The following is a 26,460-nucleotide window of genomic DNA, read 5'->3' on the forward strand; positions in this document are numbered from 1 at the left end:
TCACTTTCCTTCATGCTACACAATATCTGCAGAGACTAATCTTGATCTTACATTCAAGAATTATATATACATATATAAACTGTATATATTCTATCCAAGCTCGAGAAAAAAACTGTCGCGATCGATACTGTTAATTAACCCTAACTGCATCTTGGCTCTTCACTTTCATATCGTATATTTGTTAGTTAATTAGCGAGAGCGATCGAGTGAAGAAAGAAAGGCTCTCGAGTTAAACATCATGTCTGTGGCGGCGCCGGGCGGCGGATCCGACGACGGCGGCGAGGACAAGAAGTGGGATCTGTTCAACAAATTTTATGATCAGCTGCGGTCAAGTAGTGACGAGGAGGAGGAGGATGATGATTTGGATAGAATGAATATCAGCAGCGGCGAAGAAGACAGACTGCCCGATGCCAATGCTGCTAGGTCAAGGAAGTAAGTTGATTTTCTTCATTTTTTAATTACTTCGTTGCTCTTGTTTTTTTCTTCTCCAATTTCTTTCTAGAAATTTGATCTTCTTCTTCAAAGATTGATCTATATTCCCATGCGTGAATTAATTATCTCTGAAAATCATCATTAATTATCAAGAAATTACACAAAACACGTACACGCGCATTGATGAGTAAGTGTGTTAATTTATGGCAGGAGAGGCAGTTCTCCTCACAAATTTCCAAGGAAATCAAAATCACTGAAGAAGCAGCAGACTGATTTGCCAATCAACAAATCCAAAGAGCTGGAGAAGAAGGAGGAGCAAATTGATCTCATCAAGAAGCACAGAAAGCAAATTGCCAAAGACCGTATTAAAGCCCTATTTTCTGGAGCTTCTCCTTCCCGTGATCACCGGCCTGTGCCCAAAGCTCCCGACGGCGACGACGACCACGGCAAAGATGTTGATATGGGGGAGATGGCTGATGACTCCAGGAGTGAAGGAGATACATGATGGATATTAAGTGATCATCGATACTCAATATTTTTTTCTGCCGATTTGCATGTGGATGTGCTGATTCTTTGATTCTTCCTTTCTTTCAAATACTACTTGATTGCTACTTTGCTTGCTATTATATCATCAGCTTCTGCTGTTGATGATGATTCGTTGATTGTTTTGTGGTGGCAGTAGCTAGTTTTGGTGAGAGATCGATCATATTCATCACTAGTTCATGCAATTTAATCCAGATTATTTACGTTGTTATGAATGATTGATGATGTGTAGCTGCTTCCTCATTTTTCGGGATTACATTGAATTAGGTTTCTCATTTCATAATGGGAATGAAAAACCATCATTCAAATTACATTCGTTTGTTAGGTTTTCTATTCCAATATAAGATTAGTTCATGCAAATTTCAAATTAGGTTTCCTATTTTATTATATAGTCTGCACTAGTTTTTTTGAACATAAAATTATTCTTTTATGGCTAACTTTTGTTCGAGAATCAATCATTGTTACTATTTCTATGATTTACCGCCTAAAAAGACGAGATTGATTCTATGATTTTCACGTATGCAAATTGGATTATTTATTCTAGCCTTTTCGAGATGTGCGTAATTAATTCTATGGCGGAAGATTTTGGGAATTAGGGCTCGCCAGATTTTTGGGCACTGAAGAAAGAACTTTCGAAAAATAATTAAATGGGCCTCTAGTATCGCTCACGGCGGCATCTCGCCGCAGCCCATCCACCGTCGTTATCCGCCGCAAATTGTGCCGTGCGAATTCAGATTATTTTTTACATCGATGGAATTTAGTGGAATGCAGCTTCTCTCGGAGCTGGGCACGGTGGTGGCGCAGGGCTGCGATGCCTCCGCCGCCGCCAGTCGGTGACGAGGTAGTAATCAGTTGTTTCCTATTCAATTTGCTTTTTGCTGTATTTTGATCGTTGTAATTTCGATATATTTTTGGTTTAGGGTTTATTTGTTCAAATTGATTGGTTTATCTTTTCACTAATTTTATTTCAATCTATCTTTTTGAAACCTATTCGTGTTTATGGTGAAAGGATAACTGGGAGTGATTTTGATATTGCTCTAAAATCGACTCCATGAATTTTGAACTGAAGTCAAGAAATAATTGTTGATGCAATTACTAGGTAATTAGAAGGGATATAATCTCCACTGCCCTAGAATCTAAAAAAGACCAAATATTAGTTTAGATGGTGATGAAGATGTGTGAGAAAGCTGCTGTTGTTAGCATCAGTTTCATCACTTTTTGAACTTGGTAGAATAAGGGTGCAATGAAGATGAGGTTCTAATGTGCCTGCTGTTGCTTGTTCCTTGGATTTGAAACACGAGTGCTACGTGTTTATCTTCCAATCTCCAACTACAACTATATCATTCATTAGCTGCAAGGTTCATCCGTTCATGGTTATGATGACCTCAAAGTGCCTAATTTGGTGCTTTGCAGCGCTCGCCCAATGCTGGATGTGTATTATGTGATGTAGCATGACCAATTCTCGTGACTGTTGAGTTATTGAGCTATACTTTAACTACTTTGTTGTATGTTCGGTGTGACTGAATCGTTTCTCCTTTCACGAGTTTCTCCATGACTGATTAGTGTGCTATGACTTTGTATTATGCACTGATGAAGTGAAGTATAGTGTCATATATTAATGAATGAGGATGGTTAATTTTGCGTAACAGTATTTACTTTCTGAACACATTAAGTAACACTGAGGATTGCTGCTCACCTAAAATAGACTATTAAACATGGTTTAAATTTTTAGAGTTACATAGATTTAGTAAAAGTTGTAGAAAAGGAAATCTTAATTTAAATTTGGTCTCTCCGCATGATAAACGTATCATTAGTCATTTTCCAATTATATGTGATATTTAAAGAAAAGATGAGTAAAGAGTTGTGTAGCAGTTTATGCTTGATATGGGTGATGTTAGCTAAGCCCTTTTTATTACTTCCTCCTTCCCAGAATACAGTCCCATATTCATTTTTGTCTCAACATTATAGTCTACCTTCTCTAAAAAAATTGCACCAACTTATCTTATCTGTAATATTCCACTATTAAATGGTCTTGAAAATAATACTTTCATTTTAGAAGCGTAAATGAGGATATATCACGGGATTTGTATGTCCATTTTACTTCACTCGCACTAAATGCATTTTCCTATTATAAATTTGGGACTGAAGGAGTAAAGTTTTTTGGCCAAATGCATTCGATATTAACAAAGTTGGCGAGACATTTGTTCCAATTCTGAATCATGCACAGCCTACGCATGACGCGTCACTAGTGTACGTGTCGAGCACATGTGCATTGCATGCCACCGATTAACCATCTGTCATGCGCGAGATGTGCATAAATACCGGCCCTGCCTCTTCCATTTCATGCTCAATACATTGGAGCTCTTGTTATCAAGGGCTTTTCTTTTGTTCTCTTGTAGTGGCTTTTTTTTCTGCTTGATTGGGATATTCTCATAGTTGCTGATGAATTTGTCAGGAGTGTTTACAGGTTCAACCTAACTCACCTCTGATTTTTTGTGATTGTGTTTGCTTTCTGGTTGATAGTCTATATTGAATTTTGGTTTGGGGCTTTCTCCTTTGATGTATTACAATTCTCTCCATTGGTTGTTTCTTTTGTGTTTCGGCTCTGTTTTTTCAATCATGCTTTTAGCCTTCTGTGATCTGCTTTTTTGGCCATTTTTATGGACATTGTTACCTCCAGTTCAGTAATGTCTAACCAAAATCTTGTGTACACTCGCGCACACACACACACACGTCTCATACCCAAGAAGAAATAAAGCGCTGATAAATTTTTGGTTCTTGGTATGACTTAACAAATAAGTTATTGACGATGATTGAATTTCCATGTTTTGCAGGGCTTGGAGATAGAAAATGGAAATCCCTTATGAATCTGATGGGAGAAGCTCTTGGGGGGAATGAAGGAGTTGCAGATGCAATGAACAAGAATAAGAGGCACCTAAGTGGTGGTATTCCTCCCCTTTATAAAGAAACAGGTATTGCTGCCCTCTGCCCCCGAGAAAATAAAAATGAAACGATAAGAAACAGAGTTTGAAGCTGTATCTTGCTTTCACCTTCAGTTTAGTTCTGTAAACCTTTCCCTAAACACGATCCATTTATCCCCCCGTTCCCACGAGGAGTCGAGAACTGATGATGAGCATATCTTAATTTCAGAAGTTTGAAGCCTGTTGGTTAATTCTTGATGTTTGTTTGCAACACTGATGCAAATTTGTTTGTTGTGTAGGATGGTACTATCCATTCATTACGATATGAAGAAATCGCTTGTTAACCCGACGTCATATGGGCTGGAAGATTCAAATGAGGCGGAGGGAAGCTGCGTCTTTAGGCAGGGGCGCAAGCTCGATGCTAACACGAGGCCTCGTCTACCGGCGTCTAGCTTCTTTACCTCACGTCTTCCATTCCCGCCTTTGCCTGTCTCCGAGAGATCGAGGCAAGACCACAGGCTCGAGGCTGTGTCATCACCAAAATCAAGAAGATGGACTACATCTTCTGTCTAAGAATATAAGATGCGCCTCATTACTATGTTTAGAGTTTTTAGTTATTTAAATTCATATGGTTTGCATCGCTGCTGCCTGCTGGTTTTTTGCGATGGTAACTGCAGTAGATTAAGGTTTGTCTGTGTCAATTTTCTAGTGTAGATGTGATGACTTCAACCCCCAACTTAATGATTGGAAGGGAAGCGTCCTATCGAGTCCTATCGAGAAACGTCTTAGCAATTGAATTGTGCTTTTTAGGGTGTGTTCTCTTTGGTTGTAAATTTATCATGAGCAATGAATGAAAAAGAAAAAGATGGAATTTTTTTTTATCACACTTCATTGATCTCCACTCTTTTTATCTCATGTTCTCTTTAGTGAAAAATAAATTGTTTATCTCATATCAATTTCATACACTTATTCTTTTTGTAGGAAATAAATGGATAACTATTAAATGACTGTACTATATATTAATTGATTAGTTTATATTTTTCATATAATACATTTATATTTATTTTTATTTATAATTAGTGTAATTTAAAACAAAATATTTTCAATTTTTAAAAACAAATAATTCATATATATAGAATGACTTGTGTCTATATATAGCAAGAGAGAGTGAAAGGTCACACTGTATATATTTTGTGGGTAAAATCGAAAGATTAAAATATATACAATATGAAAATATTAGTATAATATTATTCTAAATTAAAGTGAAAAATAGGTTGTTCGGAGAAAAATTTCTCTCTTCAAGAAATTTTTTTCAATTAAAAAAAGTGTGAAAAAAGTGAATAAAATATATATATATACATATTTCACTCTTTTCCAACAAAGATAGCACACCTGATTGTCTTATAGTCTAGATTGTTTTCTCTATGCAATTTATCACTTGTAATTTGGGGGTTATTATTTTGCATATGAAGTGGAAACCTTGTGGATCCAAATGTTACGAAACATCAATAAAGTCATTAAATTTGTCATTTCGATATGGATTTGAATTCGATATTGTTGCTGCGGATCGGGCTCAATTGAGACGTGGCCGGCGGAAGCTTCGTCATCTAGGGCTTCGACCTCCGCCCCTCTCAATCAAGCTAGTAATTTCTAGCTCAATTATTCCTTTTTCACCTTCCCCTAACTTTCTCGTGTTTTTCTTCAACTGTGCAGTAAATGAAAGCCTTCTTTTGGTTACTTTTCAGCTCAATCTAGTTGCTCTGACTGATATGCATGTAAATTTACTACTCAAAATAGGTGAATTAATAAAGAATTATCAAAAAAATTGTTGGGCTGGAAAAATTTGTCGGTGTCTGATGACAATGAAACGGAAAATGAGCGAGTTCGAGCCGTGAGAAACGGATACTCTTTCTCCCTTCATTATATCATTCTTGCTTTATTCACATCGCTGTATAACTTTTTCTTGACATGTTGATTTAGGTATTCATTGTTTGCATCACATGTCATATCAGTGAATTTTTTCCCTTCATGGTTTTCTTTGATGACTTGTATGCTATAAATGCTAACATATATCATTGTATCATATTAAAAGTTCATAATTATGTGCTCTTGCTATGACTTGTTCAAATGCTATAGGGATAATTCATGCTACCAATGGAGTTAGAAATTATGTTCAGGCGAAGTGAAGGTATCATAAAAATTAAGATATATTGCATAACTTTAAGATATGAATATAAACTAATAGCGATTTTGATGAAGCCGGAATGTTAACACAATTCATTTTTGCAACAAAAAGTTCGAAGTTCAATATGATCACCTTGCAACATTCATATTATGGAAATGATACAAAAGATTTTACTGCCAGCACTTATAAATTTACCGTTCAATGTCGTTGTGTGCTAAATTATGCACACAAATAAAATTCACTCAAAGTTATTCGGAATCATGTCCTAGTTATTCACTAAATAATTTTTTAAACCATAAATCACATGATCATAGCTAAGTCATCCATACTTAACAAAATTAATTAATAAATTAAAAGTAAATAATTCAAAATAGTCAAGAAACTGAAATAAAATTTCAAATCTTGATTTTTTTCTATGAGAGTTAGATTGAACTTCTAGTGTGTCAAGAATATGGACCTGTTTTATGCCGGGAGCAAGGAAATGGCACTGAAGCTAGGTTGATAATGCTATGATTGGGGAGTCCTAGCCAAGGACTCTAAGTAGTGGATTAGGTTTGGCATGCTTTATTGTATTACACATGAACAAGAGTACCGCCTCTCTTAGTTTTTGTTGTCTTTGCATGACGATCAGATGAATGATTATCAGCTTCACATCTATTGCGCTTACATTTGTTTTTAGCTTCAGCTATATCAAGGCTCACCCTTCGCGCTCTAGTTTATCAAATGGCATCTTTATCTCTTAGATACTGCACAGAAAGTAGCCAATGCCATACTTGGAGGAAATGTGGGTAGGTGGTTGTACTTGTAGCAAGCATAATTAGGTGGTAAAACATATAGGGGATGAACAGAAAATCGTGGACTGAGACTTTCGATGGATGTAATGGCCAAAGCATTGTATTTTGTACTTTGAAAAAATATGTTCACTTATTTATGGACGTAGATGGAATCCAATCAACCCATGAATTGGTTATTCCCGAAACAACTCAGAAGGTTGTTTATTGCTTAGTTCAGGACTTCAGGTGTTACGGAAACTTTAAGCCCTTCTATCTGAGAATCCTTTTCTCTTATTGTTAAATACTGGAAATAGGAAAATACACACATTCTGCCCTGGACTTGCCATTTGCTTTTCCAAATTAGATGAAGATTTGACTTTACTTATGAATCCAATTGTTCAATTGTCAAATCTTAAAAATAGGAAAATACATACTTCCCCTCTTTATTTTCTTGGACTTGCCATTACTACTCTTTTTTTAATTAAATCAAGATTCCACTCCTACAATTCCTTGTTCATTAAGAATTTACCAATTGTAAGAACTAATTGGTAATAAAGAACCAGCATACACTATAAAGTCAGATCTTGCTAGTTGTTTTCATAGTTTTCCACTCATCTACATCCAATAGAATTGAAGTTGGCTTTGGGGGGGGGGGGGGGGGGGGGAGGGGTTTACATGGGTTTCTACTTATTTATATACGAAATCACAGCTAACTAAGTGGTTACATGATCTTGTAGTCATCTATATTCAATGCTCTAGCCAGTTACATATCTTAGTATTCATCTGTTTATGATATTATCGAGCTTGCTTGACCATTACATAATTTTGTAGTCATGTACACTCGATAATACCGAAGCTGGCAAGCTATATAAACTTTAATAATCTATATCTAGTCATACAATGAATGCGACTTGGCCATTACATAATATTGTAGTCATCTATACTCTTGACACTTTTTAAGGTTGATGGGACTACACAAAGTTTTGTAGTGCTTTATACTCGATATTTTTGTAACTGTCCGGGTATTTATTTATAATTTTTCATCATGCAGAACGTATGCTTGACACGTTGATTAGGACGTGTCTCGCGATGGTTGTGTGCATGAAATTGATCGAACACATGTCATGTGTCAAATGTAAATAAATACCGGCCTATCCTCCCCTTCACGGTAGAGGGATTTCTTCTGCTAGTAATGCACTTTATAGATGGTTTTAATTTATACTTAAGAGTGTTTCTTTGTTGCTGGTGATGATGTCTGGTACGATTTTTAAGAGGTATGGAATGAAGCCTGCTGATTATTGTCTTTACTGCTTATGTTTTCTTTTTGTAAATGTATTTATGAATATATGGGGTATTTCTATCTTTTGAGAATGGCATTTCCTTCTGTTGTACAGCAATTTTCTTCTTGTTGGTTCTTTGCACAGATGACCCATTTTAGGTTGTATAATCTTGAGACTCCCTTTGTTTTGCAGGGACAGAAGATGGAAAATCAAAAGATCGTTGGTGAGTTTGACAAAAGACAGGCTTGCGGCCAGGACCAAAAATGGAGAGATCCCGATCCGAGCCTGCTGTGAACAAGAAACAGAGATTGATCATGTCACACAAACAAAATACACACAAGAACTCATTAACAGGTATGAGATGTTGCATATCTTCAACTCATGCTGTTCTGGTCACAGTCCTCAGTTCCATGCTTAGGTTTCGATTGATACATTCCGGTACTTAAAAAGTGTTTCTCTTAATTTCCAGAACGGTAGTACTACCCATTCATTACGATGTCAGAACCTCATTTAACCATTCATTATTATGTGAAGAAATCATCTGCAAAAGGTCAGTTGGATTCAAAAGATTTGGGGAAAAGTCGCTTGCTTTCCTCCCCAGCTGTAAAGTTTCCTTAGTTCAATTTACTTACAACCAGTACTGGTGAATAATGCAATAATACCTTACCCAGTCTAATCATCCTTTCAGGAAGAGCCTTGTTTCTCTGTCCTTTCTTTGCTTGGATGAAGAGCAAACAAGGGGTGCAGCTAGATAAAGTGCTCAATGTGCAGATAATTCGTGCGCTGGATGTGCTTTGGATGCGGAGACGAGACGAGCATGCTAGGCTAAGTATGTTAGGGAAGGAGGATGTGCCGGCTTTCATCTCTTTCAGCAGGCGCAGAGGCTGCTGCCCCCCATCTTGCAATTGGATGCAAATATCAAATCTAGGGGCGATCAGAGCCATATATGCATGACTTGTTTGGCATTTACAATACACTGAGAGAAGTGTGCGGAGATGAGAAGCGATAGTGCCACATCAGCGGCCACCTCGTGTTAGACGGTTCGTCCACATATCCGGAAACAAAATGGATCCGGATATGGGTGCCATCTGAGACTGGTTAACAGTCTACTACTACTACTATTTTAGTGTTGTACTACTATTTAGAGTTTTTTGTTTACATATAAAGTTTATACTTTGAGCGATAGTTTGTATAGATGAAAATAAGATACGTTAAAGGAGGAACGTTTACTTTGAAGGATTAGTCTTGATAGATAAAAATAGTAAGGTTAATCATTTGTTTATTTTGATGGATTGAAATTTTGGGATATTTCAAGATCCTTGATTATTTTTATCATTTGAGCTAGTTTTACTTGATTTTTATCTCATTCAAAAAGTGGGATCGGAGAAATTTTATTATTCAGAAAAAAAATACTCAATCATACATATTATCAATCATTCAAAGTGAACGATTGTGATAGTTTGCTACAAGCCTACAATGGGAAGTAGGGCTGTCGATCGGTTCGGGTTCGGTTACCCGTACCCGAATTTTCGGTTACCCGAACCCGAAATTGTCAAATTTCAATAACCATTCCCGAAACGTTTTAGAAGTTCGGTTACCCAATACCCGCTTCGGTTAACCAATTGGGTTATTTGGGTATCCGAAATACCCATTTAAAAAATAAAATTCAAATAATTTTTGCTCTATCTACTCTAAAAGAAATTACAAATATATAATATATATTTACAAATATATATTATATATATATTAAATAATTTACAAATATATAATATATATGTAAATTATATATATTATATATTTGTAAATATATTATAATATATATGTAAATTATTTGTAAATTTACAAATATAATATATTTGTAAATATATAATATATATTATATATATAATATATTTGTAAATTACCAATATATATTATAAATTTACAAATTATAATATAATTTGTAATAAATATATGCTAAATAATTGATGTATTACATATATATGTAATTACAAATATAATTTACAAATATATTATATATAATATATATATATATATATATAATAATTTACAAATATATATATTAAATAATTTACAAATATATTTATATATTAATTTACAAATATATAATATATTATATATGATATATTGATAATATATATATTAAATAATTAATAAAATAATTTTCGGTTATTCGGTTAACCCAATCGGTTTTTCGGGTTAACCGATAACCGAAATTTCCAAAAAAACAATAACCGAAATCGATTCATTACCCGAAATTTTCGGTTATTGGATACCCAAATCCGAGAATTTCGGTTCGGTTAATTGGATACCCAAAACCCGATAACCATTTAGACAGCCCTAATGGGAAGCTATAAATGATATAATGGTCGGGTAATAATGATTATGTTGTCGAAAAACTTAATAATAATGAATCCTAGTTCTCAAATTAATTCATCCGGTGTGCAAAACCAAATTTCTTGTGAATTCATTTGATTTTTCTCTTAATTATAAATGAAATTATATTTGATCAAATCAATAATTTCTGGGCATAAAACGTAATGTCCATTTCCTTTTTTCTTTTTACGCAATTTAAGGTTTATTAAAATCTTTCACAATATTCCCGAGAGTGTGAATGGCTGCTTCTATGCTGATGCCCCATTTCCCTCTTTTAAACCCGCAGTTTCACACTCGGACCGCTAAAACCACTCTAAGAAGCGCCGTCTGTTCACGCGCCGCCGCGCGAATGGAGTCGTCCGCCGCCACCAACGCAACGGCGGACTCCGCCGCCGCCGTCCAGGACACGGTGGTGGTGCAGTACGTTGTGCTGCGGAGGGACCTAATCGACACGTGGCCGCTGGGGAGCGTGGTAACACAGGGCTGCCATGCCTCCGTCGCCGCGATTTGGACTCACAAGGACGATCCCGACACACTATCCTACTGTTCTCCTCCAAATCTCGATTCTATGCACAAGGTTAGTAATTTCGGATCCAATTATTTCTTTATTTTCGTTCGAGGTTGATGACGATGCTAACGATTCGGTAATTGATGCTTCGCATTGGTTGACTTTTGCCCTATGCTAGATGAAAGGTGAATTCCTTTTATTTTTCTGAAGATTCACGACGAATATGAGTTGCTAGCTTGTTTAGTTTGCTGTTTTTAGTAGAGCAACAATTTAACTTGATGAGAGTGAATGGCGAGAGGATATTGAGGAATTAATCATTGAATGTTAATTAACCAGTGATTGCGCAGTTGATTAATGGTTAACGATTAATGTCAACTAGCTATGAAATTTGTTCATGTTCATCCTTGCCATGGCAATTTCTACCAGCATCTGGCTTCTTGGGCCTCTTCTTACATTTCCAAACCTTAGTCTTTCCTAGGGTTTGAAAGTATCACAGATAGGGAAATTCCATGATTTATATGATTGTTTGTCTGTAATAAGTGTTAAATCAATCTTGATATGATCCCACCATTTAGAAGTAGTGTAATTCTCTTTTTGAGTGGAATTTGGAGAAAGGCAAAGAAATTATGCTTTTAAGAGGAGTTCAGATAATGAGACTATTAAAAGCTTCACCAACTAGGAATTGTTATTCTGTTTAACTCCTGTAATGGATGCACACATTCAGCTCCTAGAGGAAAGAAGAGGGTGGGAGTCTTCACCATAACTGTATATATGCAACAGGTTAAGTATTACTATTAGAAAATGCATTGATGTATGCAATCACTTGTACCTGGTAAAATTGTACGAGTTTGGGTTGAATGAACTAATGAGATTGACTACAATGTGTGTGCTCTCACGCTCACATATGTAGACGTACATAGTCCCGGGAGCTTGAATGAGTTCAGTATTATGTGGATTCAGTTACTCACTGTGAATTTCATATGGAATGAGTAAAACCTTGGAATGCAAGACATTCATGTGCATATTCCTTCTCAGTAATTTAGCTGGAAATAGAATCTTGGTGACATATGTTGTTTATTGTGTTAAAAGAATCGTTTGTCTTTCTTGCCGAGTGCTCTCTCTAGGTTGTAAAATACTGTCTACTACAAACAGTTCTTGATTTGAAATTAAACACAATTGTGATGAATTAGGTGCATAGTTTCCTCATTTTGTATAGCAATGTTATTATCTTTCGTACCAAAATGCTTTACTATCGAGCAAACTCGCCTGTCTTCCGGCAACTTTCTTTCTGGAAATGCAGGTCACTCTTGAAGTGAAGGGTGAAACTCAATTGTTGAACTTGTCGGAGAAGCTAAAATCCGGTGGCGTCGCTCATAAGCTGTGGATAGAACAACCAGAGAACTTTCCTACTTGCCTTGCCACGAAACCTTACCCGAAATGCACTGTATCATCATTTTTCAAAAAGCTTAAGCTCTGTAAGTGATGACATCTAGTTTTTATTAATGAATTTGGATGAGTTTCTTGCTTAAACCGATCGACCTACCACTTCAAATTTTGTTGCAAGATTGCCGTAAATATATATTGCTTCATTGTCAATATGTAATTAAGTAATTATTATTAAAATAATATCTAGATTACATAATTGTTACTTCTCTATTGTTCAAAAATTGAACTGTAGCCAACTTCTCTATTTAATGTTTGAAAATCATTCTTTTTTGGTAGATTAGAAACATTTTAAGCAACTTGTAGTCTTGAAACTTTCTAAATTTGTAGATTAATTCACATGATCAGTGCAAACACATGGAAAGAGAACAATCATGTGTGTTCTCAAATAAACAGAAAATAAAAATAAATAAAAAACAATAACGTTATTTCAGTTTCATAATACATCGCGGATTGATTGATTATATTATACTATCCATACATTATATATATACAAACCTAACTTCCCCAAAAATAGCCAGCTCCAAAAGAAACCCAGCAGCAGAATAATTAACAAAACACGAAAACCCCCCCAAAAAAAGAAAAAGAAAAAGGAAAAATAATCTGGAAATAGATTATTGGACGACCAAGCGCCTTGAACAGATGGAGCAATAGAGCTTGCGCTTAGTTTTGAAATAGAGCGGCACGAAGCAGAATCTCCAGTTGCTCTGCACGTCCAACGCCTGCACCATTCCGCCGCAGTAGGGGCACGCGCCGGGCGCCGCCTGCCGCCCAATCACCCTCTCGTCTTCGTCGCACACGAACACCAAGCACATCTCTCTCTCTCTCTCTCTCTCTACTGATTTAGGGTTTGCTTCCTTCGCGATTGATTTTGTGTAGGAGATCGGAATATTGTTGAGGAGGATAATCGCGGTTTGTAATTTATATAGAGTGAGGGGAAAAGAGGGATTCTGCTTCTGGAATAAGCTAGAAAAAAGGGGAAATGTGAATTCCAAATTTGAAGCCAAATTCAATAATTGAATTTGAATATATCTGCACACGCTTTGACGTTTTTGTTCGACTCTCCCTCCGCGTATGAAAAACTGATTTTGCTTCTACACCTTCCTTTCCCCTTAAGAAAATCAATTGATCCACTCATTCAAATTTTAATACTATATATATATACTCCGAATTAATGAAAAGAAGAAAAAAAAATTATAGCTTGGGTTATTTACGATGATGATCCAAATTTCTCCAAAAATACTGAAAATAGAAAGCACTTTCCGAAAACATCTAAAAGAAACTCTGTTCTTCCAAATTTAATTCCTACTTGTATTCTTGTGTTTGACAATAATCACGATTTGAAAATTCAAGAGTGTAATTGGGAATTTCTAGTGGATAAAAGTTTTTTGAGACTAGTTCATAACAAGTAACATCATCTATAATAAAAAATTTAGATTGCAACTATGAGTTGTTTAGAATTACTATAAAGTTTAACATCCATGATAATATGAACATTATGCATTACGAATCAAACACAAAAAGCTCCTCCAAAATTTACCAGTGGTTTTGTTGTACAGAGATCAACTGGTGCTAACTGGAAAACGTTACAAAAACAAAAGCACATACATCAACTGATGAGCAATCCATATTTAACTCAATCATTGCTTTGCTTTGCTTCACTTCTCTTGTTATGCTCCTGCAATGATATGACAGTTTCAAACGCTCCGGCCAGCGCTCTCACCTTGTTTCGCCTCTGCTCTCGTGTCATCTCTTCGATCACGTTGTTGGAGAGGGCCGCGTCCTTCTTCCCGTGAGACAGCCTTGGCGCGTCTTCCTCAACCTCTCCTTCCTGCACCTCGCCTTCAGGTTTCGTATCCATTTCCTCTGCTTCTTCGCCTTGATCAGGATTAGCGCTCTCCACTTCGTTCTTGCTTATCTCCTCTTTCTCTGCAACCGTCGGAGATTCAACCTTATCAGCATCATCTTGTCCTAAAGCTGTAGGAGACTCAATCTTGGACACATTGCCATCACTTTCTTCACAAATCATCTTTGGACTTTCGGCCTCCCCAATGCTTGCGTCGCGCTGTTCTAAGACCGTAGGGGGCGATTCAACCTCAGCAGCGTCGTCAACATCAGCATCAGCATCAGCATCAGCCTTGTGACTTCCATCTTCAAGTGTATCATCCTCATCTGTGTCTGCTTGGGTGGTTTGCTCATTGCTGCTGTCCAGTTCTTGATCTGCCACCACTGAATCTTCTTCATCTTCAGCAACGGAAGGTTCTAGATGATCCGAGGGATGATCTTCCTTTCTTGAAGAAGCAGTTTGAGCTTTCTTGCTTTTACTACTTTTACTAGCAATGGTGGCGCTCTTGGTTAGGGTGCCCACAGCCCTAGCATACAAATGCTGTTTCCCGGCATCCCTCGTCCCTTTCGCGCCTCGGTCGCTCTTGGGCGAAGTCACGGCCCTACCGGCTCCGGTCTTCCCGGAGAACGAGGAGGAACGGAACGTCGGGGTGGGCGAGACGCCCCGCGTTTTCAGCGTCCGCGTCGGGGAGGGGGGCTTGTCGAAGGACCTCCTCCGGGCTAGGTTCGGCTTGAGGGCGCTGTCGGTGTTCGACACGAGCCTCCTGCCTTGTAGCTTGGCGGTGTCCCCGGACGAGTGCGACGACGACAGCGTCGGCCTGAGGTAGTTGGGGGTGGCTTTCTCCGATGACGGGGAGGAGCCGAGGCTTCTAGAAGTGGAGACGGTTTTGGAAGGTTTGGGGCTTGATTTGAGATGAGAGGGTGAGGGAGAAGAGCCCCTCTTCTCCCTCACACTAGAAACATCCTCTTTTTTTCTTGTTGACATCTCTAAACACTTGCTAGCTACTTGTTATTACCTGCGATTGAAATCACACTCTCTTAACATGTCGTGTATATTGATGATGTCATTATATATACGTGTGATCGTGCACGTAAAATACGAAGAATGTAACATAGGATACATCGATATATCCCATACTTGATGTCTTGTTTATGTGTTAATGAAGACAAAGATGCATGTTTTTTCAATGAGAAAATAGATAATAAGTTGGGATTTGTATCATGTATTAGTTCTAGAGCCAATCTGGATTCAGAATTGCTAACTAAGCTTTTTTGTTAATGGGCTTAGATATTTATTAATTTCAATATCTGAATTGTTAATTTGTTGATTTCTTATTATTATCTCTACTTTTGTAATAATAGGTTTATATATACACACTAGTACATGCCCGCTCGTTCAATGCACGATCATCATCGAGATTGAACGATAATTTAAATAAATAAATATAAATATTAAACATAATTTGTATATAAGTAAATATAAATACGAGTCTCAATAAAAATCAAATTATCCACAACATAATCTCAATAAAAAATATGAAGTTGAAAACATTCGAAGTTTCAATTTTTGATAAATATAACTAAATAAAATTAAAACATAAATAAATACTCCATCCGTCCCACTTATCTTGACACTTTTACTTTGGACACGGAAATTAAGAATAAGGGGTTAATGGTGTGAAGTGGGTAGAGACCATTTGTTTAATGTGTGTAGAGAAGGTAGGTACTACATACTATTTGTGGACAGTGCCATTATAAATGAGACAAATTAAAAAGGAAAGTGTGCCAAGATAAGTGGGACGGAGGGAGTATAAAATATGTTTTATAGTAATTAAATAATCAAAAATAATTATTTGTTTTAAATTTATTTTTGATTATTTTTATACTATATTAAATTTAAGATGTATATTGAATATTTTTTCATGAATCAAATGTTACGATATTTAGAAAATCATTAAAATATTAAAAATAGTAAAAAATTGGTTGGAGAAGAGAGTGAAAAAAGAAGAAAGAAATAGTGGGAAAAACACTTTTCTATATATATATATATATATATATATATTAAATTAACTTAACTGTTATTGGGCTGATATATAGATAGATGAATATGAGATTGATTTTTATAGTTATGTTTTAGTGGGTCAATAGTGTTGGTTAGTGGGATGCATGGATGGTGTGGACTCTGTGGAGTATGCTTCCGTTAAATAATAAGTAAATTGCTGTTAAAAATTTAATGCTAAAAATTTGCAACTGGTTCTTTATATAATATATAGATTAGAACAATCTGAGAAACGTCTAGTTATTTAATTAAGTTAATTTTTTATATGCCAATGCCAACTTTTTAATTTGCACCTTCTTTTGAAGTTTCTAATTCCGAAATCAAACGTACACATTTTTCACATTTACAATTTATTTAATTTTCAAGATAGAAGACATTTTGAATTGAGATAATTAATAAAACTCTTTCTAATTGGTTTAAGTGTGGAACTTTAAACTTCGAAGTGTTTTTTTTTTTTTTTTTACCGCCAAAAATGGCATCTTATCATCTCTATTTTATGAATTATGAGCATATGTAATATGTATGATATGATCATAAGTACTTAAGAGTAGAATACAAAATCTACAAATTGAACTTCGAAGCTTAACATATTATCATTCAAGTATAAAAGCATATAAACATGCAACCACTAACCCAAATTAACAAGTTTTCCATTTAGGTAGACAGAAATGCTAATCGCAACAATAATGAGAGAGAGAGAAGGGTGAAACGCACCTTGTTCAATTAAAAGAGCGATGTTTCATTTGAATGTTGAAAAAGAAGAAGAAGAAGAAGAAATAGGTTTTGTAGTGAAGATTGAGAAATGGAAGATAGAGAGAGTTTTGGCAGTTTTGAGCATTTGGTTTATCAAATGAGTGCGTAAATCGTGCACAACCCAACATACAATTAGACATGGGAAATTGGGAAGCACGTACTAATTAAATTTCAAGTTATTTCCTTAGATTTTTTTTTTAAATGGTAATTATCATTTCAAGAAAAGAATCTTTTGCAGGCCATAAATAAAAGAATAAGTGAAAAAAAGCTTGACCTTTTCAAAGTTACTATATAGTATCAATAAATGAGTATGTTTAAAATTAATCACGCATTCCAAATGAAATAATTGCAAAAATGAAGGTTTTATGGAACAAGATACATCATATGAATCAAAATGATAGAACTTTTTATTTTATTTTAGTAAATATTTTTTATTTTTACTATAACAAACTGGATATTTTACGTAATTTTTAACAATATTTTAGTGTTAAAGTTGTTATGTAGTAGCGTTGAACGGTCGTGGTGCCCTTCCATGTTTGGGCCCAGAGGCGTACTCTGTGGGACCCAGCTGACCTTGTTGGGCCTATTGAAATTTAATTGGGCCACCCGTCAGGCTGGGCTGACTAGTTGGGCTTCTTTACAAAATCTGTCTACTGCAATTGATATCTACAACCATATTTTGTTGATGGGTAATTATATTCAAAGTTCCCATTTTACTTGCTATAGTCCTAATATAAAATAATAATAATAATAATTATTATTATTATAATTTTTTTACTCTATAATTTATAGTCTCAAATTAAATATGATTTTTTTTATTCAAATTACATTCCTGTTTATAGACGGGGATTAAGAATAGAATTATCCTTTGCTAATAAATTTTTTATAGACCTTTTTTCTTAGAAGCCCGTTATAGACTTTTTTTTTTGAGACCATAGACTATTAATTGCACATAATTAACGTTATGCCATGTTAGATATTGTACCTCATTCAAATTTTGCGAATTACAAATATGCCCTAAATAATTTCTGCATTATAAATGTAAAGTTATATAACATGTATAATTGTAGCCAATATGAAATAAAATTGGAAAGGAACTTTTAAGTGACACCTAATTAAAGCTATTACGTGCATAAAAATACTTTGTTAATGTACTAATATACGTTTGTTGCTTATATACATAATATAATTTATAATAATATGCTAAATGGGACTTTAATATATAGACAGTACACCTAAAACAATTAAATTTCAAAAATGCATATAAATTGAAAAGGACTCTATAACTTGACAATTAACTGTACGTAATTACTTAATTAGATGAGTTGCTTATTTGTTCCTCACCATGATAAATTTAATGCCATATTGAATTAGATTTTGAGTGCTCTCTAACAGTTGAGTTATAACATATTCAAAATTCATTTGGTATAAACTTATTTATTCATATTCAATTAATATGAGTAAAACCATGTAGTGTCCGTTTATACTGTAAACACATCAAATATCAAATCTAAGTTTTTCCATCTAATTTTCAATGCGCTTCTGCACCAAAGTTTTCATATGTCTATTTATATTGTAATTATTTCAATTATTTAATTATTAAGTAAAATTAGTTTAACATTAGACCAAGTCCCGACCAAGTAAAGTTGGTTATCTTTGCACTACAGTGAACACGAATCCAGAATTTCATACTTTATGCATTAATCACATACTGTTTGCCATCACACGCACTCTCAGTTTATTATTATTATTATTATTATTATTATTATTATTATTATTATTATTATTATTATTATTGTGAGTAGTAATGAGGTTTCTATTTTTTTATTTTTTAGGCAAAGGTGTATAAATTGTTTAATTAAGGAAAGACATAGACAATTTAAAAGTGAATCCCACCAAAAGAAGATGCTAATCATGGACCCCTTGCCCACGGGAAGTCGATGGTACGGTTTGAATAAACTATTCAATAAATGAAATAAGTGGGAATTAATCATTCAAAGTATATGATGCCCAATAATACATTTAATCTAACACCTATTCAAGTTATAAATACAAAAGTGGCTAAAGACACGACCCTAGAAAAAGGAAGATGGGACACAACTAAATAAAATAAACACTTCAATTATTATAAAAATATAGTAACAAAATATAGGAAGACACATTTGAATGGGTTGGGAGTTGTCCAAGTGTTGCACTTTGAGGTTAGTGGTGGGGTTCGGTAATTGGTGTAGTCCACAAGAAAAATAACCAAATTGGAGACATCCATAATTCGATAGTATTATTTATGTTTCTTTATCTCTCATTTGATTCAAAACATTAATCAATTTTAACCAGATTTTTACTTTAAACACAATTTATAAAGCCTTATAATCATCACCATACTTTTTATTCGATAGTAAAATATATAGACACACTCAATATATTTGGATGATTAAAGATCTAACGATTTATTTTTGTAACAATTTGAATTATTTTATGTGCCATGATATTCATCGAGTTGTCAAATCCCTTTGGTCATATATATTTGGTTATAAAACAAAATCGTGATGGCATTATTGAGACGTTCTATAAGTAGTGTCTAAATCTAAATTAGTGGGATCGTTTTATAGTCGACCTTTTTATTTATTGACAAAAATCTTTGGTGAAATTCGGAAAGATAAAGAGTAAGATTATCCTCAAGAACAGAGACAATTATTCATTGCTCGATAATATACAAAGTATTATAATAAAAATATCCGGAATTTTTATTTTCTCTCGAAAACTCCTGAAAGTTTAGCTTTTTCCATAAAATTTTATGTTATACGAAATTCGATGATGAGAAAATGACTTATCTCGTCGGATGAAACATTTTAGAAATTGTAATTATTGAAAAACTATATTAAGAACTACCATTGTTGAAAAACACTGAAAGTTCAAGTTTTTTTTTTGTCATCTTTTCGTCATTGAATTTTATATCGCATAATATTTATAGGTTGTGTGGTGGTGGAGTATTGGCAATGCCAGCAAATATGATTGAATGTTTGCCGGTATTAGAATGGGGAATATGCATGGATCTTATGTTGGGCTTCATTGGGAAGGAGATCTGATTTATACGGATATCCAGCTTCTATGTTAGGTGTGGACGTGTGTACATTACCTATTTCCACTTAGCCACACAAATATTTATTATTCATTCTTCTTCATCTTTTTTTTTTTAATAGAAAAATAAATGTCATATAAAAAAATTAAATATATATATATAGAGGTGAGCTAAAATAAAAACACCTTTTAAAATGTAAAATAAGAACTATTTTCAACTCTTAGATCATCAAGATTTACGGTTGATTCATCACCTCGTTGGATGAATTCATGGTTCCGTATTCGAATCTCATAGGTAGTAAAAAATTATTTATATATTTACACAGTAAATTCATACGTGTTCTACATAAGTGTTTATATCATAGCCTTCCCCTATTACAATGAAACAATTAAATTACTCAAATTAATAATCGAGCTAGTATAAATTAAACCAAATAACTAAATAATAAAAGCAAAATTCACATGATGCTCGTAAAATTTGAACCAATGACCTCTTACAACAAAATGCTTTTTTCACTTGAATTAAGTATTTTCAAAATTATTATTCTTATGTAGAGATGCACACATAATAATAATAATAATAATAATAATAATAATAATAATAATTATTATTATTATTATTATTATTATTATTATTATTTTGATTTTGGGGAGACACATGATTAATTTTATTCTTATATTGTAGTCAACCAAACACATATAATATATTCATAAAAGTCTCTTGGAACTATATATGCATAAAAAACTAGAAAAAAGAGTAATAAAAATCACTTTAACGATACTTCATCCGTTTCATAAAATTATGTATTTTTTCTAATATATCTATATTCTTTATTTTTGAACACTATTTTATACATAATTAAATAATTTTATCCTCGTAACTTACATTTATTTACTATAATCAAATTAATAATACCCTTAATATAGAATTTATTATTATTATTATTATTATTATTATTATTATTATTATTATTATTATTATTATTATTAATACATTCAATAAATTTTTATTAAAATTTGTGCCAAAAAACTGAACATAATTAGTAGTAAAATTTATCACTTTCATATTATCCCTTTAATACTTATAAAGTTTCATTATAATTTTAATTGTAATATTGTGTGTGTTTTTTTTTGTGTGTGAAGGAATTGTAATATTGTGTTAGGTGATGAAATGAGTAAAATTTATCACTTTCATATTTTCATTTTAATATAAAATTTCATTCTATAGAGCATCCATTTTGTAATATTGTGTGGGAATAAAGTATTTATTTGGGGTTATTGCCAGAAAATACATATGCTTTGTCAATTTTCTGGTTTATATCATGACCTTATAATTTGGCCAGAAAATACATCAATTTTCAATTTAATAGCAATTATAACATGACTTTATAGTTTGGCCAAAAAATACACAAAGTTTCAATTTATTCTCAATTATAACATGACCTTGTAATTAATTTAGTATAATAATATCAAGTTTAATACATTAAATATTTTTAATTTTCTTTTCATCTCACAATATACTATATTTAAATACATATATATTTGATAAATATACATCTATATGTAAATAATATATAATATTATTTACTTTTTAACATAGTTTCTATTATATATGTACGTAATTTTTTTAATTGGTCCTAATATTTTATAATTTCACAATTTAAATAAATAAATAGTTATTATATATATATATAATATTAATAGAATATTAAAATCAAATTTTTATATATATATATATATATGTATATATAACAAGATATTATATTGATGGCTTAAAAATACACATATATATATATATATATATATATATATTATGAAATAATTAATCATCTAACTTAATTTTTATAAAAATTAATCAATCAATTAAAAATATTTTATACATAAAAATTTAATATAAATACAATAAATATTAATACATTTATGATGAAAAATAATCTAAATAAGGTCATGTTATAATTGAGAATAAATTAAAATTTGGTGTATTTTCTGGCCAGACTATAAAGTCATGTTATAATTACAATTAAATTGAAAATTAATATATTTTCTGGTCAAATTATAAAGTCATGATATAAACCAAAAAATTGACAAAGTATACGTATTTTCAGGCAATAACCCTATTTATTTCGTCTACCCGAACCACTGACAGCTTTGTACGACTCATCCGCGGCCGAGTTGGGCCCACCGTGGACGGCCCGCAATCTTTGACCGTCGAAAGAGGGAAGCGAATCCGACGGCGGAGATCACGTCACGGACGGCATTTCAGGAGCATAGGTTTGCTTGTTTTAATTTAAGGGAATGAATTTTTTTTCATGTTTTATGGTTACTGCTAACTTTTTCTTAATATTAATATTAATATTCCCCAATTTGCCACGAACACATATATACTCATACGCACGCGCACGTATCTATACTTACATTTCTCAATTTCCATTTTCATTTTAAAGAGACTTTTCTCTCTCCCTCTCTCTCTAAAAAAGGCTAAGCCCCTTCTCGTATCGCGTAGTAGTTGAAACTTTCTTTTTTCGCTTTTGTTTGCCAGAGAGAAAGCAACGAGAGGTTGGGGAAGAAGGCAGAGAAGCGCAAACGCAGGATTATTGTCTTCATCATCGTAAGGTCTGTTTTCTGATGGATGTTACGCTTTTTACTTTTTTTCGATTGATTTTTTGTTGAAGTTTTGATCATTTTTCGGAATCGTGATTGGATTATGGACATGTTTGAGGTTTTTGTGTTGATTTTATCATCGCCAGCTTTGTTGTTGTTGTTTCTGTTTTATTTAGAGAGAGAGAGGCTCGTTACTTTGAATATGCAGATTGTTTGTTTTACAAGAGAGTGTCATAATCGCTGCTTGAATTTGTTTTTTTCTTTGTGTTTTTGTTTCCGTGAAGTATTGCTTGACAAATAGCAAGTGTTGAAGCAATAACATAAGATAAAATTCCTTGAAGTAGGGAAACGGCACTTTGACTATACGAGTCTCTTCTTTCTCCTCATTTTCAAATATGCATCCAATTTCTGCTGACGTCGTTTTATGACAATCATACACATATTAGTTTGTTTTGTGATTGTTAATCAGATAGGAAAAATAAGCTAATGAATTTGTTGTGGAATCCATGGTATTGCTTTGTTGATCCCTTTCACTTCTGTAACTATGATGAATGGTTTCTGCTTGCCAGGATTGTTTCCTACACATGTATTGGTGCTTAATGTTCTAGGCTCACGCTGCTGTTACAAATAGTAATCAATCGTTAGATGGTTTCTGCAGCATGCTTCTCATATCTTCATGTAGTCTACATATATTGAATCATATAATGTATTACTGTATGTATATTTTTCAAAGTAGTTCTGTTTCTTGGGAGTATTTCCTTCATAATGCTATTCTTGTTTGTGTTTAGTGAGGTCGGAAAAATGTGATTTGTTTGATACTTTGATCCATCTCATGATTCTATGGTGCCTTCTCCTGCCCTTTAAAATTAGGGGTGTTAATAAAGGTTTGAGTCTGAGAATAAGTGTTGTTTTGAAACAGAAACAGCCGTTTTTATGGACCGGTCCTCTGGCAAAAGAGGAGCAGGCGGGAGTGTGACACCCAGAAAGAATTACAGTGCAACGGCTTTCAGAGAAGCAACCACTCAAGGGGATGAAAGTGCTCAGTTTTGCAACCGGATTGGATGCAGTGGAAGAATTAAGTTCGGTCAGAATGCTAGAATCGGAATCTCAGATACAAGCAAATACTCTAAGCCTTCTTTTCATTGTTCAAGTGGAAATGAAGCTACTGGGAAGATCTCTAGAAGTAATTCCACCGTGACCAATGCAAAAAGGTCATGTGTCGATTCCAAGAGAAAAGTAACTTCTCAAGTGACGTCTGATCCATCGGAGACGGAGAGTAGTCTATCAACTGAGCCAGAAGCTCAAGGGATTGTGTCAACACCGAGTAATCTACGTGGATATCAGCCAGAACCAATGACCAAGTCCAAAGAGGTTAATATGACTGAAGCTGGGAGTTCTAGTGCATCAACTAGTGTTGGTCCTCGAAAACCATTTCGTTGTAAATCTGAATTGCGCAACCAAAGTACTTCACCAGCTTCCCCTGTTCCGTCAGCTTCTAGAAGCTCTGCACTAAGGCCGTTTAATAGGATCAATGGAAGCAGGTATGGCTTGCGGAATCTGAGATGCAATTCTATATCAGATGCTGTACCACCTAGTTGTTCGCAACCAGAATCAGCATATGTAAGGAAGAACGTTATTAATAAGAGAAGTTCGGAAGGAGAAAGCAGTTCGCCTTGTAGAGGGAGAAGGAATACAGCTTCACCCAACGTAGAGCATACCTCCCCAACAACCAGTGGCATCTCCTTCTCTGATTTAGCATATAGCACTTCTGCTTCTGTAGAGGATAGCAGTGGCTCTAGCTCTACTTGGAGCCGGAGATCAATGAATGTAAATGCTAGAATGAGGTTTTCCAGTCGACAAGATGGAAGAAACGGTTCTTCTGTTAGGGAGCCTGCTGTGAGTTTCTCTAGGAATGATCACGAGACGCCTTTTGATGTTGATGATGGGAGTAATTTACAGCAGTTTTCAGTAAGTGGCTCAAGATCTCACCATCTTTCTGGGATTAACAGTGATAATTCGTCGTCAAGAACGTCTTTCGCCTCTGCTGAATCTGGATTAACTCATTTAATGAATCATGATGTGTTACGCGGGTTTAACATGGATGGGATTGCTGAGGTATTTGCTTTTCTATGCACAAAAACTAGTTGGCTATTCTGATCCCTCTGATTGGACTAGTTGAAACGCGTGCTTCTTTGCAGGTATTAATGGCTCTTGAGAGAATTGGACAAGATGAAGAATTGACACACGAGGTATTGCCATCTTTATCTGCCACAATATCAACAAATTGTGCTTGGTAATCAACGCTCGTTATTTACAGCAAATACTTGCATTGGAGACCAGATTGTTCCTCAGTGGCCTCAACCTCTATGACCAACACAGAGACATGAGACTGGATATAGATAACATGACATACGAGGTCGGGATTTCTTCTTTATGATTTCTTATTTTGTTGGACAGCAACCTTGTACCACGCGTCTCTTTTGCTGCATTTATTATGTTACTTATAAAATCAAGCGGTGTTCCTCTTAAACAGGAATTGTTAGCTCTAGAAGAAAGGATGGGTACAGTGAGCACAGCTCTCTCAGAAGAAGCACTGTCAAAGTGCCTAACGAGAAGGGTATATGAGGCGACCCCATCAAGAGTAGAAACCTCAGAATCGGGCGAGGATGGTGATGACATCAAATGCAGTATTTGCCAGGTTATTATTCCTTATGATAAGATTAATTGCTTAGTGTTCTTTTCTCTGCTTGGATATGAGACCACGTTATTTCATATCATATCATATCATATCTTGGTGATTTAATTGAAGCCTGTGGTTCAAGAGAGTGATGAAGTTATGCATCTTTCATAGGAAGAATATGCAAGCGGAGACGAGATTGGGAGCTTGGTCAAATGCCAGCATGGATATCATGCAGTATGCATAAACCAGTGGTTGCAGGTGAAGAACTGGTGTCCCATCTGCAAAGCCTCTGCAGCGCCATCACAATCATCTTCGTCGTTGTGAAAGTGTCTCGTTTATACAGAGACGAAGGAAGCCAAGCTGGCTTGGCGCCACATATTCATCGTTGTGAATACATATCAAGTGCAATTTCTTGAAATTTTTTCTTATTGTGGCTGTTTTGGTTTCTTTCATGTAAATTTTACCTCAGTTGGTGAAGATATTCACGCTCCAGTGTCTACTGTGAGATCTGAATGTGAAAGTTCTGCGATTTCTGAATTCCTCTCTTGTGATTATCTACGTCTTTGGGTTGTTATAAGGTATCTACACGACACATTATATTAAAAAATAAACCATAATTACTATATAGTTATGTAACATCAATGTTTATGAATGATCCCATACATATATCGTCATCATCATTACTATTGATATGCAGTATCAACAAAATTTATCTTATTTGCACAAATTAATATATTTAAAGATAGCTCAATATCTATGTTTTTCTTGTTGCTGCAAATATTTCCGATGATAACGTTATCATCTGATCCTACGTCACCATATCCACGCTTGAAGATGCTAAAAACATGAAGATAGAGGAATACATCTAATCAATTTTCAAAATGTTGTGGATTATTGGAGTAAAAAAAATATTTTGTCTAACCATTTAATGTTATTGGAGTGTTTTAGCAAGTCGAAAATTTTCACACATGTTAAGTAGATAA

The 26,460-nt window shown here is 34.3% G+C and overlaps 6 protein-coding genes across 16 annotated transcripts; 4 read left to right on the forward strand and 2 right to left on the reverse strand.

The window, feature by feature from the left end:
- Positions 1–63: 63 nt before the first annotated feature.
- On the forward strand, positions 64–4,782 carry LOC131015054 (uncharacterized). Of its 3 annotated transcripts, XM_057943252.1 has the most exons (4): positions 64–432; positions 643–947; positions 3,810–3,947; positions 4,196–4,782. In XM_057943252.1, exons 1-2 carry the CDS (start codon positions 239–241, stop codon positions 935–937), a joined length of 489 nt encoding a protein of 162 aa, XP_057799235.1. In that variant the 5' UTR covers positions 64–238; the 3' UTR covers positions 938–947; positions 3,810–3,947; positions 4,196–4,782. The 3 variants fall into 3 exon arrangements, 1 of the variants encoding a protein (XP_057799235.1); XR_009098449.1 differs by lacking the exons at positions 64–432; positions 643–947 and adding an exon at positions 954–3,442; XR_009098448.1 differs by lacking the exons at positions 64–432; positions 643–947 and adding an exon at positions 961–1,816.
- A 499-nt stretch (positions 4,783–5,281) lies between these two features.
- Positions 5,282–9,466, forward strand: LOC131015055 (uncharacterized). 8 transcript variants are annotated; one of them, XR_009098453.1, is made up of 5 exons: positions 5,282–5,539; positions 7,906–8,022; positions 8,327–8,488; positions 8,604–8,684; positions 8,823–9,466. XR_009098453.1 is itself a non-coding variant. In XM_057943255.1 (5 exons), the coding sequence occupies exons 2-5, from the start codon at positions 8,103–8,105 to the stop codon at positions 8,887–8,889; spliced, it is 336 nt and encodes a 111-aa protein (XP_057799238.1). In that variant the 5' UTR covers positions 5,282–5,539; positions 7,906–8,102; the 3' UTR covers positions 8,890–9,466. The 8 variants fall into 8 exon arrangements, 3 of the variants coding, with proteins under 3 accessions (XP_057799238.1, XP_057799236.1, XP_057799237.1); XM_057943255.1 differs by having other exon boundaries at positions 7,906–8,128; XR_009098451.1 differs by lacking the exon at positions 7,906–8,022 and having other exon boundaries at positions 5,282–5,671.
- A 1,053-nt stretch (positions 9,467–10,519) lies between these two features.
- Positions 10,520–12,548, forward strand: LOC131015059 (uncharacterized). The gene is made up of 2 exons (XM_057943258.1): positions 10,520–11,087; positions 12,319–12,548. Exons 1-2 carry the CDS (start codon positions 10,749–10,751, stop codon positions 12,499–12,501), a joined length of 522 nt encoding a protein of 173 aa, XP_057799241.1. The 5' UTR covers positions 10,520–10,748; the 3' UTR covers positions 12,502–12,548.
- Positions 12,549–12,867: 319 nt separating this feature from the next.
- Positions 12,868–15,291, reverse strand: LOC131015058 (uncharacterized). The gene has a single exon (XM_057943256.1). It carries the CDS (start codon positions 15,289–15,291, stop codon positions 14,098–14,100), a length of 1,194 nt encoding a protein of 397 aa, XP_057799239.1. The 3' UTR covers positions 12,868–14,097.
- LOC131015060 (uncharacterized) lies at positions 12,868–15,454 on the reverse strand. Its single transcript, XM_057943259.1, has one exon. It carries the CDS (start codon positions 13,274–13,276, stop codon positions 13,076–13,078), a length of 201 nt encoding a protein of 66 aa, XP_057799242.1. The 5' UTR covers positions 13,277–15,454; the 3' UTR covers positions 12,868–13,075.
- Positions 15,455–22,502: 7,048 nt separating this feature from the next.
- Positions 22,503–26,014, forward strand: LOC131015061 (probable E3 ubiquitin-protein ligase RHG1A). Of its 2 annotated transcripts, none has more exons than XM_057943260.1 (6): positions 22,503–22,809; positions 23,717–24,912; positions 24,996–25,046; positions 25,115–25,213; positions 25,331–25,495; positions 25,649–26,014. In XM_057943260.1, the coding sequence occupies exons 2-6, from the start codon at positions 23,731–23,733 to the stop codon at positions 25,799–25,801; spliced, it is 1,650 nt and encodes a 549-aa protein (XP_057799243.1). In that variant the 5' UTR covers positions 22,503–22,809; positions 23,717–23,730; the 3' UTR covers positions 25,802–26,014. The 2 variants fall into 2 exon arrangements, with proteins under 2 accessions (XP_057799243.1, XP_057799244.1); XM_057943261.1 differs by having other exon boundaries at positions 22,593–22,809; positions 23,723–24,912.
- Positions 26,015–26,460: the final 446 nt, after the last annotated feature.

The sequence above is a fragment of the Salvia miltiorrhiza genome, chromosome 3, assembly GCF_028751815.1.
Source record: "Salvia miltiorrhiza cultivar Shanhuang (shh) chromosome 3, IMPLAD_Smil_shh, whole genome shotgun sequence".
NCBI classification, from domain to species: Eukaryota; Viridiplantae; Streptophyta; class Magnoliopsida; order Lamiales; family Lamiaceae; genus Salvia; species Salvia miltiorrhiza.